Source organism: Hippichthys cyanospilos, chromosome 7 (genome assembly GCF_059441005.1).
Source record: "Hippichthys cyanospilos isolate Australia breed blue-spotted pipefish chromosome 7, RoL_Hcya_1.0, whole genome shotgun sequence".
Taxonomy (NCBI): domain Eukaryota; kingdom Metazoa; phylum Chordata; class Actinopteri; order Syngnathiformes; family Syngnathidae; genus Hippichthys; species Hippichthys cyanospilos.
In genome coordinates this window covers 20,436,424-20,451,948 of record NC_142375.1, presented here as the reverse complement: position 1 = coordinate 20,451,948, position 15,525 = coordinate 20,436,424, and the positions used below count along the sequence as shown (strand labels likewise).

The following is a 15,525-nucleotide window of genomic DNA, read 5'->3' as shown; positions in this document are numbered from 1 at the left end:
AACAGGATAAAAGTCAAATGAACAAATGAAAGTATAAAATAAAATAAAATAAAAAACAAAAAATAAATAAAAACAGGCAGATGCAGTATTTGTACATCTTACACACTTAAATAGGAAAATAAAAAAACCCTAATCATTCATCTGAAATCTGCAGGTGCAACCTTTTATCAGCCGTTGCAAAAGCAGCAGGCTTGTCGGATACGGAATGTAAGTAAGGAAAGTGAAAGTACCTCCCACGAATTTGCATATTCATGGCAGGTATTCATATATAAACTGTTGTGAAGAACAGTGTTACCCTTATTAAGAATCCTCATCATTCTGGATGAACAATGGTGGATTACGAAGTGACCGTCTACACTGGCGATCGAATTTACGCCACCACCGTGAACCCTGTGTACATTAAGCTGGTGGGCACAGATGGCGAGAGTGACCGCACGTGGTTGAGATCTTGGGTCATCTTCAGAGGAGCCGTAAGTGTATTTCGCAATAGTATAGTGTAATTATGTTTTGCTGGTCCTGCAAGTTGCACAGAAAATTCCAAAAGCTAATTTATTGGTAATCAACTGCCTCACAAGTCCTATATTTAACGTATCAGTGCAACTACAAAACAAATGTATCCACCGCTTTTAGGTTTATCACTTGGGTAATAAAAATTGGAACATAAGACTCTGCATGACTTATTTCTTCTACTGCTAACTCATACAACTAACTTTTTTTTTTTTTTAAACAACAGCTTACTATTTCTGTTTTAGATAGGCCAAAAAATTAAAAAGCATGGTTGCACTTGATTTACTCTGCAGAATGACTCGTGTTACTTCCCGTTTTGGTGTTACTTTGAGGTGAAGGTGTCCCTCCCATGTTTTTTCCCTCCCATGTTCAATCAGGTTTGGTGAGGTAATGCACCTCTTGGTATGACGCAACACCCTTCTGAGTCTCATCCAAAATGCTTTCAAAGGACAGTCAGTTATTCATTTAAAAATGAAACTTCATCAATTTTGCTAACATGAAAATAAATGTGTTCCGTCACATCAACAATTTTCTTTTATATACTGTAATTGTAGGTCTAGTAATCGTTAATTTTACTACATAGGGCGCACCGCCCAGAAAGGGGGGCGTGTTTCACCGGCAAAGTAAAAACTGTGATGCAAATGTGATTCAAATCGTGTTTTGGATGTCGGTGTGCGTATTGCGTGCTACCGAGCAAATTTCTGGTTTGTGCACCGGTCGCGTGTAAAACAGGAAGAAGAGGAAAAAATGTTTTTCTGGCAAAAGAAACCCTAACCCTGTGTGAAGAGTCATTAATGTCTATCATGCCAGCCAATTTGGAGCACTTGAGCTGCTAGCTAGCTATAACGGAGCCAGAGTCAACAGTAAACGGGTAAATTGTTATAATGCGACACGCTGCTGATACATATAAGAATATAAGAATTTAGCTTGGTACTATGGAGAGAGCTGAGGAAAAAAAAATGGTCTGGAGAGTGTTGGACTTTCACTATGGAGTTGGTATTTTTGTACTCTTGTTAACCTTTGTGTGCTTGGATCGTTGTACTTGATGTTGCCCTGTCCCAGTGCTTCTCAAATAGTGGGGCGGGGTAAGCGAGGTGATGCCGGGGGGGGGGGGGGCGTGGATGATCCCAGGAAAAAGGCTTTGTTTTTGTCATGTGGAATGCAATTGCAGTAAAGTAATAATTTTCATCATTTTCTTTTAGTTTCAGGCACGCTGGTGCACTTGCTTCTTCTTTTTTTTTTCGTTTTAGACTAAGCTGTAACCTGTATGAACGCGATAAAATTAATTACCAGTTATAGAAAGTTGATTTATATTGCATTTTTCTGTTGTTAATTTTAAAAAGGATATCTTATTTATAGGATATAAATAATTATAAGGATAATCTTATTTATAGTCAGTGCATGGACTGGGGGGGGGGGGGGGGGGGGCAAAAAGTTTTCTCTTTTCTAAGGGGGGCCTGGCAAAATGTAGTTGAGAAACACTGCCCTGTCCTATTATTTTTTCAGCGTACATAATCGTTGTTTTTTGTTGTTGTTGTTTTTAATAGGTATCTACGTACACTGTCTCCTGTCCACATTCCCTCGGGCAGCTGGTTTTGGTAGAACTTGACAAACGACAGTTCTTCCTTTTGCCCAACGACGCCTGGTTCCTTGCCAAAGTGGAAATTAAATCACCTGAGAATGTTATCTACACCTTTCCCGTCTACAGCTGGATTAGTGACAGAGAGACTCATCGCTTCAGAGAGGGCAAAGGTAGGTTGACTTGTGCACTTCGTTGACATTGTTTATTTAATACCCACGAATAATCCTCATCTTTTTTTTTTTGCAAGCTTTGAGAATCTTCGATGAAAGTAACAATCTATGTCAATACGCACGAGAGCAGGAGCTGAGTCAGCGAAGACTAGATTATGAGTGAGTGCTCGTTGTGAATGTCCGGCATTCAATCAATGTCTCTTTTGTTGTTACGTTCAAACTTAGCATACAAGCTAATACTAACTATCACACTGCCCGACAGCTGGGATGTGTTTTACCCAGGTATGCCCCACACCATTAAGGCAGATGGTCCTATGACGCTTCCAGATGAGGTCCAATTCTCCTTTACCAAGTCTACAGAGTTTGCATTTACATTAGCTACAGGGTAAGTCCTTGTCATGCCACATAGCAGTGCTTCTCATATATATATATATATATATATATATATATATATTTATTCGTTTGTTTAAGTGTACCTAAAATTGTGCCATTTTTAATGTAAACAAAAGAAAAACTTCCAACATGTTAACTTTACTTTTACGGGGTTCATACAGATTGCAGGTTAGCCTGATACTGATAAAAATAACGTAAAGTGCAGCTAAGTGCCTGAAATACAAAAACAAAACAAACAAAACAAAAAAAAACCAACCCTTATTCAAACTAGAAACATTTTTGAACCATTTGATGCTGAAAATCAAAACAATAGGACTGTGAGAGGAAGCCAAAGTGCCTGGAGAGAACCCATGCAGGCTTGAGGAGAACATGCAAACTCCACACAAGAAGTCCAGAGCGAGCTGGATTTGAACTCAGGTCCCTGAACTGTGAGGCGGACGTGCTAATCACCGCTCCACGGAGCCCCCAAAGCAATAATAATAAATTTAAATTGATCTGGATCATTAACACAGAAGCACTCACATCTAAAACATTAAAAGGAAAATGTATAACACATTGGGATTTTTTTCTAAGCCGCATTCATCATTAATGTGAGTTCAGAAAAACAAATTTAAAAAGACAATGAGAATGCCACTGCGCCACCTCGTGCCATGGATGTGCAATTACATTTCAAATGGCACATAGGTCATCCGCCTCACCACAGGCATCACATCGTGCCCCCCTGCTATTTGAATAGTGTGACATTTATGCCATACTTCTTATTTGTGGCTACAAAAAAAAAAGGTAAAAGAACACATGCACAGTATTTCGGGCCCGATTTTTCAAATTTCTCCAAATAAAACAATTTAACCATTAATCTATTGACGTTTGATGTTCTGCTGTCTTCTACTCAACATTTATACTACCGTATTTCCCGCACTATAAGGCGCACCTAAAAGCCTTAATTTTATTTTTAAAAAAATGATGGTGCGCCTTATAATCAGGTGCGCCTTATATATGGATCAATATTGGGATTGGTAGATGGGGAATGAAGTGATACAGTAAGCTTTACCTGTTTCTTTTGAGTGTTTACAGTTGAACAAGGTTGCTCATATTGACATTGACTTATTATGCTATTGAGAGTTTAGAGTTATTGTATGAGCTATTATTGTTATTACTTTGAGTATTACTATATCGTGATTGAAAAAGTTTTCAAATATGTCATTAATTGAGGGTGCGCCTTATAATACGGTCTGCCTTGTATATGGGAAAAGTTTTAAAATGTGTCATTAATTGAGGGTGCGCCTTATAATCCGGTGCGCCTTATAGTGCGGAAAATATGGTAATTGTTAAGGAAAAGCTGCCTGTTATGTTTCAAAGGTTGGCTGAGCTGCGGCTAAAGGGGCTGATTAATAACCAGGAAAACTGGACAAATCTTGAAGATATTGCCAATGTGTTCCCCAACAAAGAAACGCTCATATCAGGTACTGAGGTTTCATGCTACTTTCATCCTGAGAAAAGACACATCTAATTTTACCATAGGTCTCGTGCTGATTGGGAATCCCGCCTTCTCATCACAGAAATGCCTCCTTATAGACATATAGGCCATAGTTTATAGGCCTAGTTTTTCAATTTTGCTCACGTGTTCAGAAGTAGTAGGTGAATTTAGTTAAAGCGAGTAACTGTAGAACATAGGTGTCGGAGTCCAGTTCTCGAGGCCCGTTATCCTGCTTGTTTGAGATGCTTTCCTGCCAAGAGCTTGCTGATGAGCTAATCATTCGAATCAGGTGTTTTGGTGAGAGAAAACACGAAGGACTCCGGCCTCGACACGTGCATAAATTGCGCGGAGTGCATAATGACAAAGTTAGAATGAGAAAGCTTGAAGCATTCTTGCGTTGTGACAGAAAATGTTTGTCAGATTACGTCCAAGAACATTGGAAGACGGACTGGTTGTTTGCATACCAGTTTCTAAATGGCGTTCATCCCACTTTGATTCGACGTTGCAAAACTTTGCCCAGCAACTTCCCCGTGACTGATGACATGGTCTCCATACCCGATGGCTCGAATCTCTCTCGGGAGTTGATGGTCAGTTTGTTTCGACACTCCTCAGTTTCTTTTGACTACATTTGAATATGATGGAAGAAAGGCACAAGGTATCGGCTTTGCACGATACATAGTAGCCTATGTACAATATAAGCATCCAGCTTTTTTGTCTTCAAATAGCAAGGCAACATATACCTGTGTGACTACAAAAACCTGGACGGATTGACAGGAAACACAATCCAAGGGGTTCAGCAGTACGTGACAGCACCCCTCGTTCTGCTTCATAAAAGACCAGATGACAAGTTGATGCCCATAGCAATCCAGGTGACATTAGTTCAGTGGTTCTCATAGTGGGGTCCGTGAAATAATTTGGGTGGATTTCATTTTATATTCATTTGTGAATGCCTTCATGACTCTTAAATAATGCAACCAATTCAATCAGTTTTGTATATTTTTTGAAATGTTATAATTTTGCAATTTTTCATAGACCCACATCATCATCAAAGGCTTAATTATTTCGTCATTAAACGTTTGTCACAAAACTATTTGGCAGCAATCTGAGGGAAACTGACCCAGTTGTTATGAGGATGTTATGACTTCAAAAAGAGTGCATTCATTTTATTTTTTTCCACAGTCCGTGGGTACCATGGAAGCCCTTCTGCTGTTTTCAGTCCATCTTTTTGGAAGTTTATCAAAACTATAATCGTCAGCCCAGTCGCTCAGCCAGCAAAATATTAACGAATATTGATCGAACTTCCAACTTCACTTCCGTCACTGCCCCCCTACCACCACAATTACACCTATGTCACACTATTATAAAATATAGACAGTTAACATAGGCAATATATTGAATTTTTTTTTATACAATTTTATTATTTTTTTTCATTCGCCTTCCTTTTGTTTACTAAACACTCAAACCAAACAGTGGCCTAGCACAACATGGCTAAAGACAGCAAAGTTCATAAAAGACAGGAATTTTATCATCAATAAGTTTGAAAGTTGTTTGGGTTTGCGGCGACAAACGTGGAGCAGATACCGGCTGCAACCTTTGCCCATTGCAACAAAACGGAGCCCCACAACAAGTTGGGGGGGAGGTTATTTTCAGGCAAATTTGACCAGCGCTAATTTAACCTGACTGAAGCTCAAACACATCTTTTGATACCCTATTTGTGTGGATACAGCAAATTGCATATTGAATTATTGTTTACAAAAATAAATGGATAAATAGAAGGTATTATTATAAATACTGTATGTGGAAAATTAATATAAGTACTTCCTTCACATTAAGTATCGTGGTTCGCGGTACCATTTAACTGTCAAATTTACGTCCTAAATTGATTACTCCTGATCCCACAGCTGAAGCAGACTCCGGGTGAGGACAACCCCATCTTTCTCCCAACTGACTCTCAGTATGACTGGCTGACGGCAAAGATTTTTGTGAGAAGTGCAGATTTCTCAGAGCATCAGCTCAATGCTCACTTGTTACGCACTCACCTGCTGGCAGAAACTTTTGCGGTGTCACTGCTGCGCAACCTGCCAATGGTGCATCCCCTGTACAAGGTAATTGGGCCTTTCTCATTTTAGTTTCAGCCAACTATCACAAGACATCTGATGTCTCAAGATTGTCTTTCATTGTTCTTCCATCTATCCCTTTAGCTCCTCATACCGCATACTCGATACACTCTTCAGATCAATGAATTAGGTCGGGATCGGCTAATAGGACCCAATGGAAGCTTTACCCTGGTAAAAATCACCCTAGATCAGGGGTGTCCAAACTCCGTCATCACGGACCGGTGTCCTGCAGGTTTTCAGCTTTCTTTTTGATTCAAATGATCTGGATTGTGCTGAGCTTGCTACTGAGCTGATCATTTGAATCAGGTGTGTCAGGGAAAGAAACCTAGACAACATGCAGGATATCACTATACCACACCCTTGAGGACCGGATTTGGACACCCCTGCCCTAGCCTATCAACATGACATTGGAGATCCTTTGTTTACATAATGTATTGTCCTGTTCCTTAGTTATCAGCTACTGGTGGAAAGACTTTGAAGATCTTGGCAAAATCACAGTCCTTCATCACCTACAGGTCCCTTTGCATCCCCGATGACATTGCTGATCGCGGCATGCAGGACTTTCCAAACTTCTACTACAGGGATGACGGACTCAAAATTTGGGATATCATGTTCAAGTATGATATGCTTTTTTCACATGAGGAATAATACAATAGTATTTTCCACTTCAGGGGTGTCAAACGTATGGCCCGTGAGCCGGATGTAGGCCGCAAGATGATTTTGTGACAGAAACCACTAGTCCACTGTCCATAATCAATAGAAAACTATTCTTGCTTCTACAAGCAATACTTTGAGGTGCACTGCCACTTACAAGCGAAAGTAAACAGATGCCACGCTTGTGTGAAAAATGGTAGCGTTCAGATTAGCATTAACATTTAGCTTCGCCATGCTATTGCTTAACATCTTTTAAAATGTACTTTAGTTGCAACAGAGCAGTTAGCACATAGCCTTTCCGTTATTTGACACGACCTCATTACGTTTTGAGTTTGCAACTTTTTGTCATGTATGTCTTTACGTGGGTGCCACCCAGTGTCCAAAATGAGACCACAATTTGATTTTGTTTATTTTTTTTTCTTTGCACTTCATTGGAAAGAAGTTGAAAAAAAGTTATAGACCAAAATTTTGAGATGGGGCATTTTCCTTCTACTGTATATTTCTGTCTGTCTGTCTATCTATCTATCTTTGGTCCTCATCTTATGTAAAAAACGTATTTTAAAAAGAAATTGGAAAAAAAGAAAGGTTTCATTTAGATTCCTTTTTTTTTTCAACAATACTGTATATATTATAGTTGACCACTGCTATTCACGGGGAATTGGGACTAGCTCGGCGTGCATAGCAAAAATCGACATCTGACTGACTCCAATTGTTTTTTAAGTTATATACCATGATTTTACCAGTCAGGCACACTTGAGAATAGATTTTTCTCCAGGTGGCCTCTGAGCTAAAATGAGTTTGACACCTCGTTATAGACCATGATTTTACCAGACGAGCTCACTTGAGAATAGATTTTCTTCCATGTGAGCCCTGGGCTAAAATAAGTTTGAGATCCCTGCTCTACATGCAGGAGTAACTTTGCAGACGGGTGGCTGATGGGACCTGGAGAAACCTATCATATTTTTGAGGATCTGGATAAATGTACAGATGTCCATCCAACCATTATCTGAAGCCGCTTATTCTCACTGCGGTCGCTGGCTTGCTGGTGCCTAAGCAGTCTTCGGGCAGTAGGCAGAGGACACTCTGGACTGGTTGCCAGTCAGTTGCAGGGAACATAGTGACAACCATTCACGCACCCGATCACACCTAAGGAAAAATTAGAGTGTCCAATACATCTGCCATGTTTGTTTTTGGAATGGGGAAGTCAGAACCCACAGGGGCTTGCAAACTCCACACAATAAGGTCGGAGAGAGCTGGGTTTGAACGCGAGCTTTTGAACTGTGAGGCGGAGGTGCTCGTCCACCGATCCACCCATGTGCAAATATATCGTAGGAATTTATATTCTTACTTTTTTTTTTACCCTAAATTAGATCGTCTTTATATAAATACCCAAAAGGTACCTTTTAGAACACTGAATCGGTAATGATACAATTTGTCGCTAAAGATTTGTGCAGGGCGTGATACAGTACTACTACAAAAGTGACGACGAGGTCCTGAGAGACTCAGAACTGCAGACTTGGATAAGGGACATTTTTGAACATGGCTTTCTTTCCCAGGCACAATCAGGTGACCCTCACACCTTACTTTCTATGCTTGCCCTTTCCCCAAACATCTTGCAGCGATGCCTTACCAACTCCTTTTCTCAGGTATTCCTCGGACTTTCTTAACTGTGCAAGAGCTAGTAAAATTCACAACCATGGTGATGTTTACTTGCTCGTGCCAGCATGCAGCCGTAAACAGTGGACAGGTAAAATTCCCGTGATGAATACCCGCATTCCCTTGCATTCCTTCAGGAGTAAAACATATTTTTAACCCCTTTTTTAACAGTATGACTATGGTGGCTGGATGCCCAACACTCCCCCGACCCTGCAGCGTCCTCCCCCAACTAAAAAGGGGACAACTAGCGAAGCTACAATGTTGCAGACGTTTCCCGTTATCCATGTGACTGCTCAGGGAATGGCCAGAGTCTGGCTGCTCAGCAGGCAGTCCTCAGACTTTGTAAGCACACTAAACTTGACTATGACTGTGTCATTTCAACAAATTTCTCACCACCTGACCTTCTCAGAACGCCCTGTAAACATTCTGGGAACTAGTTGCAAATGTAGAGTTCAAACTCTTTATAAATAGAAGAAGTCTTTTGAATTGAATATATTAGTAGGCAATACCCTCTCCAGATGTCTTTATATCAATCAATCGATCAAATTTTATTTGTATAGCCCTAAATCACCAAAGTCTCAAAGGGCTTCACAGATGAAAAGATGTGGAGACTTCTTTCGAAAAAAGACCTTGTGCTGTATTTTGTCCAATCAATTGATCTTTACATCAAAGGGAACGCATTAAAAGAAGACACCAGGGAGCTAAAATTTCACCCAAAGTTCAAAGTTCAACATGACAAGACCAATTTGTTATCACACAACTAGGAGTGTGCCATCCCTTGACTAAAAAAATGACCCAGAAATGGTCAATATACTGGAAAAGGGTTAACAAGAACTTCAACTGATACGCATTGTTTTTGGAACACGGCGCTGGATTTAGGCAATTACTTCCATTTTTTGAGCCTTAATACTCGTCAAACTAATCATCTCTGATAAAACATATTTTGGAGAATGTTTAAGCTAATGACCAGATATCGAAACAGAAGCGATGCAAGTCTTTGATTTGCAAGACTGGGAGCTCGGCCACCTTTCAAATTTGCAATTTAATTTTGACAAGCTACAATTTGTGTGAAATTTAAAAAGCATAAACAATCGAATTTTTTAGGTTGTTTCGTAGAAAACGACCGATTTTAGTGGTTATTCTATGCAAAAATCACCCAAAAAGTTGGGTCAAATTGGCCCCATATTTGGGTTGTACCTTTTTTGACCCATAATTGGGTTGTTTTTCACCCAAATGCCCTTAGAGTGTAGGTTATACTTGAGCTACACCTCTGAACATCCATGTCTGGAGGCTCTTAGGATCACACAATTTGAAAGCTACAGGTGAGGCAATTTTCCAGATAGTGCTGTTTAAAAATAGCTTTTCAGAGTGATGCTAAACATATCTTAACTACCCTTCAGATTCAATTATTTTTCATGAGAAAACATGTGTGGACTGTTTGGCAAAACTCATAAGCAAGCTCATATATCTTTGTTGTGTCTACAGGTGCCCCTCGGACACTATCCAGAGGACCATTTCACAGAGGACATTCCTCGCCGGCTGCAAAATGATTTTAAAGCCAATCTAGATCAGTTGTCGTTCTTAATCAATGAAAGAAACCAAACTCTGGAAATCCCTTACACTTACCTGGATCCAAAGAACGTAGAAAATAGTGTGGCCGTCTAAACACCAGAAAGTCACAAGCAAAAGCGAAGATCCTGTGAATCACAAATGTGTTTTTTCAGCTTATGATATTTAATATAATTTTAAAACAGTGACAGAGTTTAACACAATCAGTTCCGTGACAGTTGTTGACGTCACGGTTGTTTTATTTTTTTTTTTTAATTTAATTTTCATTACTATCATAAGCGCACTTCTGTTGTAGGATAACATTAAAAAAAATCAGGAATGTCTAAACATTTTCGTTTGAGGAAACACGTCCAGAAAAATGAAAGTTTGTAAGAGCCGTTTTAAATTGTTTTCAAATGTTATTTCTCAAAGATCCAAAAATCATTCAAGTGACCAACCATTGTTTTGTTTGAATTGTTATTGGTTTGAGTCATAGTTTATTTGTGTATCTAAAAACGATTTGAAATATATAAACTTATGCTACTATCTTTAATTACCTTTACAAGATTAGAGGCCACTTAGTGTAAAGCTTGCTGAGACGAACGATTCCTTTTTTTGTTAATCAAAAGGCCATGTTCAAATAAAAGCCTTTAATCCAGAATCACATTTTGTGCCTCAGTATTCTTTTTTTTTTTTTATGTTATGGTCGCATTCTGCTCAGCACCAACCTGAATTGTGTTACGTGTTGTGTGAAGCTTGGTAAGCGGTGTTTAATTGAAAGTCTTGTTTGGGTGTTGTGCAAATACACAATTTGATTATTTTCTTCATTTTTATTCATACTGATTATACATTTTATAAGTGCAATTCCAATGAAATTGGGATCAAATTATTGCACTATGTACATAACAGTGTTCATCAGACAATCTTTTAGGTGGGGTTGGTTCAAGTCTATCTAATTTCTACAGAAAGGAGAAATATCGTAAAGTTAGTTAATTATTGTCAGGCTGTACAATTGACTGATTTAAAATGAATGCTTGTCAAGTGTCATCAAATTAGTCAAGGAAACTGCTTGGAAATTACACAAACAGGTTCTTTGTTTTGGCTGTATAATTTTTTTGATGTTTTATGTTAGTTTTATGAGTGAAAATATAACGATAATAATAAAACAATGGTATACGTTTATATAACTTTAAAACAACAACTTCCTATTTATTATTCTTTTTTAATGCTGTCCGAAACACCACAAGCACAACATCACTATTAAACACTAACATTACTATCAAACTTAAAATATTGCAAGTTTTTGTATATTGGATAAATTCAGTTTTATTCAGTTAAATTCAGTTAATGCACGTTTTAGGACGCCAGTTCGTTCCTAAATCAACCCTTGGCCTGATGAATCTGTTGCTATTGGTATGACTTACGATAGATTAATTTAGCTGTCCTTTTTAGAACCCCTCTGACTCATTTTCGAAGTTTTATTAGCCAGAGTAAAAATATACATTCAAAATATAACAGTACCAATGTAATAGTTATAGTTGTTCTTTCGATAAAAGGGTTGAATGAGAATAGAAATACAGTGATCCCCCCTACTTCGCTGTTAATGGGGGTTAATATAAACACTTGCCGTACTTTAATCTATGAATTTACTGTATTTTTAGCCGACATTAGCGGGTTAGCAACAACTAACAACAACTACTAATTATAAATTGCAACCTCTGCACAAACGAACATATAAACAGAATAAACACTCATCGCTTACTAAACATAGGCAGTAGCGTGCGTTATCAACATAAATGATAATAAACTAATAATATGAGCTTACGTTGTCATTCGCTACGTCACCGTAACGAGCCGAATGACTCACAGAGAACGTAAAACAGGAAACGGAAATGCAAGGCGACCCGACAAATTAAAAGCATGCATTTCAAAATAAGATAACAAACGTCACAAACTCTAACGCTTGAAGAATTCTTAACATAGTAATTAACTAATATTACTTAGTTATTTGAGGAATACAGTACTGTATAATGTACGTTTTTTTTTTCAATTTTTTCCATTTTTGTACATTTTTAAAATTATTTTAACAACAAAGTAGTAATGCAAATATTTGCAAAAATGTAAGTAAAATGTAGAAAAAAATGTATACAATTGCTAGACCTAAAAGGTAAAACGTAAATATATGAAAGCGTGAATGTAAAAGAAATATAAAGGATTCACCAAGAACTGCAGTTCATTTCAAAATAATTTTACTCACAGATTGAACATGTAAAAAACATTTCAATCTAAAGTCAAAATCCCACACAGTGATACTTTTCAATACTTGAACCTTCCCATTATCAGTAAGTCTATGTACTGAATCTTTCCCGTAATTGCAGCGGTCAAACTCACGCAAATATTGCATGAGTTTAACCACTTGTCTAATATTTGCATTAGTTTGAAATTGCCTTGAGCTCTCCAAACTCTCTTTCAATCCTTCACCTATTTGACTATATTTTACCCAAAGCTTGCGCTGTAACCTTTACATATACAACATAAAACATTATGCTCGCCATTGCATTTTTCTAACATGCGTCTTTCGTAAATGTATGAAGTGTATGCATTTGAGGAGAGCGGAAAGCGAGAGAGCGAGAGAGAGAGAGAGAGAGAGGCCATGAGGAAATCTCAGTTAATGTAAAACCCGCAGTAAACAGTCCACTTCAAAGACAGTTCTTTGGAAGTGAGTTTCTGCAATCGATCCCAGGTTCAAACTATTACTGTAATATCTGTGACGCAGGTGACATTATCTGTTTGAGATAACAGATTACAACTTCTGCAGAACCCAGTTATTTATAGAATAGAATGCATGTATTGTCATCGCGTAGCTGGTATACCCCGAAAAATGGCGACGGGTGCGTGTGAAACCACTAAGAGCAATATCCGATCAAATCCGACTTTATTTGTTCGGCACTATAAAACGACCACAGTTGACCAAAGCGCTGTACAGAAAAATAAAAACATTGTGAAACAGACACAATAAATATATTAAATATTATAGAATAAAAATTGCGGTTGCACAGAATGCAATAGTTATTTTTACTGTGTTCTTTGTTAGCTCTGGAGAGGATGCTGACCCTGAGTCCCTGTAGGCTTTTTTTTTTTTTTTTGTCATCCGGGAAGGACACAGCAATAAACTAGTGTTATCACCCGGACACATCCCAAAGTATGACACGCATACGCTATATATAAGAAGCTCCTGATGCCAGTTTTCCTTCATTGAAAGAAGAACCCCGCTTTCTGTGTTAAGATCCCTTAACGAAATAACTATGTTTTCTTATGAGGTGACCGTCCACACCGGCGATCGAGTTTGCGCCACTACCTTGAACAACGTGCACATCAAATTGGTGGGCACCGATGGCGAGAGCGAACGCACGTATCTGAGGTCTTTGGTTATCTCCAGAGGATCGGTAAGAACGGGAATCAACTCGTTACGTGCGAATCTGCGATATTTGAACAAAGTATTTCCTGTTTTTACCAGGTATCTCCCTATACGGTTTTTTGCAAAAACTCCCTCGGACGGCTGGTTCTGATCGAACTGGACAAACGACACGGATACCTTTTGCCCGATGACGCTTGGTTCCCCGACAAGGTGGAAATCCGATCACCCGAGGGAGACGTCTACAAGTTTCCCATCCATTGCTGGATCAGTGACAGCGAGACTCACCGCTTCAGAGAGGGCAAAGGTGGGTCCATTTGCGTGTTCTGACATCGTGGGGCTGCAAATAATGCAACTCCGACAAATTGAATGTATGCATTGCTTCTGAAAGCACTCAGGATCTATGATGAAAACCACTCGCTTGGTCAGTATGCCAGGCAGCAGGAGCTTCGCCAGCGAAAAGCAGACTACAAGTAAGAGTTTGCCGTCCTCACCTTCGACTTTTGTTTCATGCATTCTAAGCGTACCGTTAAAGTCTACATTAACTTGTAAACTGCCCCGCAGCTGGGAACAAGATTACCCAGGTGTTCCGGGCTGCATTGAGGCAGATGGTCCATGCAGCCTACCTAATGAGGTCCAATTCTCTTTTACCAAGACTACAGAGTTTGGATTCACTGTGATCACAGCGTAAGAGCCCTCCGAAAATTCCAGTCTGATGAGGCCATGAGCAAAAATATCACGGTCACGGTGTCATACTCTTAAAATTACAGCTCTATTTTTTTCCCGTTGAACGCAATTTATTTTTAACCAAAACATTGAATATTTGATACATTAAGAAATGTATACTATGTGTAGTATAAAGACATAAATACATACACACATAGATAAATGTTATCTGTTCTTCGCAAGCACTAGTAACTTGTTACTGGTAAGCTATTTTTAAGACAAAAATCTCGTCCTTACGCTCCGTGCATGCCAAAGAGAAATGTCCCCCTTTGTTTGATTAAACAGGGAAAAAAAAAAAAAAAACACCATTTACCGATTATAGGCAGTATTAGCAATTATTGAAACCTTGACTTGGGTAACTTTTTGTTACAAACAAAATTCTTTTTTAGGTACCGTATTTTCCGCACTATAAGGCACACGGGATTATAAAGTGCACTGGATTATAAGGCGCATCCTCAATTAATTACATTTTTTAAAACATTTTCCTTATATAAGGCGCGCTGGATTGTAAGGCGCACCCTCAATCAATGACACATTTTAAAACTTTTCCCATATATAAGATGCACCGTATTATAAGGCGCACCCTCAATTAATGACATATTTTAAATGTTTTCAATCACAATATAGCAATACTCAAAATAATAATAATAACTAAACTCTCAATAGCATAATAACTCAATGTCAATATGACCAGCCTTGTTCAACTGTAAATACACAAAAGAAACAGGTAAAGCTTACTTTATCACTTCGTTCCCCATCTACCAATCCCAATATTGATCCATATATAAGGCGCACCTGATTCTAAGGCGCACATCAGCTTTTTAAAAAAATTAAGGCTTTTAGGTGCGCCTTGCAGTGCGAAAAATACAGTACATTGAGTTATTTCATATTTGTGGTTGTGTCCTTTACTCAACATTTCTGTTATTTGTTACCCCAAATGTACTTCTTTTGTTTCCCAGGTTGACCGAGCTTCATTTAAAGGGGCTTGATTATAACCCGGAAAATTGGAAATCTTTCGATGACATCAAACATGTGTTCTGTAACAAACACACCTCTATATCAGGTACTGTGGGCTAACGACGATGTTAATTAATCCTGAAAAAAAAAAGGCAGATTTCTCTTCACAAAGTAGTTGCTCAGACATTTCTGGGGATTTTAAAGCACGTAATTAGCCAAACACTTGCAATAAAAGTTCATCACTGTTTCTTTGTCAGAGTATGTCCAAGAACACTGGATGGAGGATGATTTTTTCGCGTACCAGTTCCTAAACGGAGTCCATC

General features: G+C 38.6%; 2 protein-coding genes across 2 annotated transcripts in view; both read left to right on the top strand.

Moving 5' to 3' along the window:
• Positions 1 to 295: 295 nt before the first annotated feature.
• On the top strand, positions 296 to 10,768 carry LOC148421548 (arachidonate 12-lipoxygenase, 12R-type-like). The gene is made up of 14 exons (XM_088419048.1): positions 296 to 470; positions 2,055 to 2,259; positions 2,337 to 2,418; positions 2,522 to 2,644; positions 4,012 to 4,115; positions 4,550 to 4,716; positions 4,855 to 4,998; positions 6,031 to 6,234; positions 6,331 to 6,417; positions 6,697 to 6,863; positions 8,345 to 8,466; positions 8,547 to 8,647; positions 8,728 to 8,898; positions 10,042 to 10,768. Exons 1-14 carry the CDS (start codon positions 330 to 332, stop codon positions 10,219 to 10,221), a joined length of 1,998 nt encoding a protein of 665 aa, XP_088275174.1. The 5' UTR covers positions 296 to 329; the 3' UTR covers positions 10,222 to 10,768.
• A 2,641-nt stretch (positions 10,769 to 13,409) lies between these two features.
• Positions 13,410 to 15,525, top strand: part of LOC148421547 (arachidonate 12-lipoxygenase, 12R-type-like) — a 6,236-nt gene continuing 4,120 nt past the window's right edge. Inside the window, exons 1-6 of the mRNA XM_088419587.1 lie at positions 13,410 to 13,550; positions 13,622 to 13,826; positions 13,911 to 13,992; positions 14,084 to 14,206; positions 15,205 to 15,308; positions 15,460 to 15,525. The exon at positions 15,460 to 15,525 is cut by the window's right edge and continues 101 nt beyond it. Of these exons, the coding sequence (XP_088275713.1) occupies positions 13,410 to 13,550; positions 13,622 to 13,826; positions 13,911 to 13,992; positions 14,084 to 14,206; positions 15,205 to 15,308; positions 15,460 to 15,525 (721 nt within the window). The remainder of the gene's footprint in view (positions 13,551 to 13,621; positions 13,827 to 13,910; positions 13,993 to 14,083; positions 14,207 to 15,204; positions 15,309 to 15,459) is intronic.

Excerpts from the sequence above, each read along its gene's own strand:
- LOC148421548 (XM_088419048.1), top strand. The coding sequence starts at position 330 with ATGGTGGATTACGAAGTGACCGTCTACACTGGCGATCGAATTTACGCC. Across the intron at positions 4,116-4,549 it reads CAAAGAAACGCTCATATCAG|ATTACGTCCAAGAACATTGG; the intron begins GTACTGAGGTTT and ends AATGTTTGTCAG. Across the intron at positions 8,467-8,546 it reads TCTTTCCCAGGCACAATCAG|GTATTCCTCGGACTTTCTTA; the intron begins GTGACCCTCACA and ends TCCTTTTCTCAG.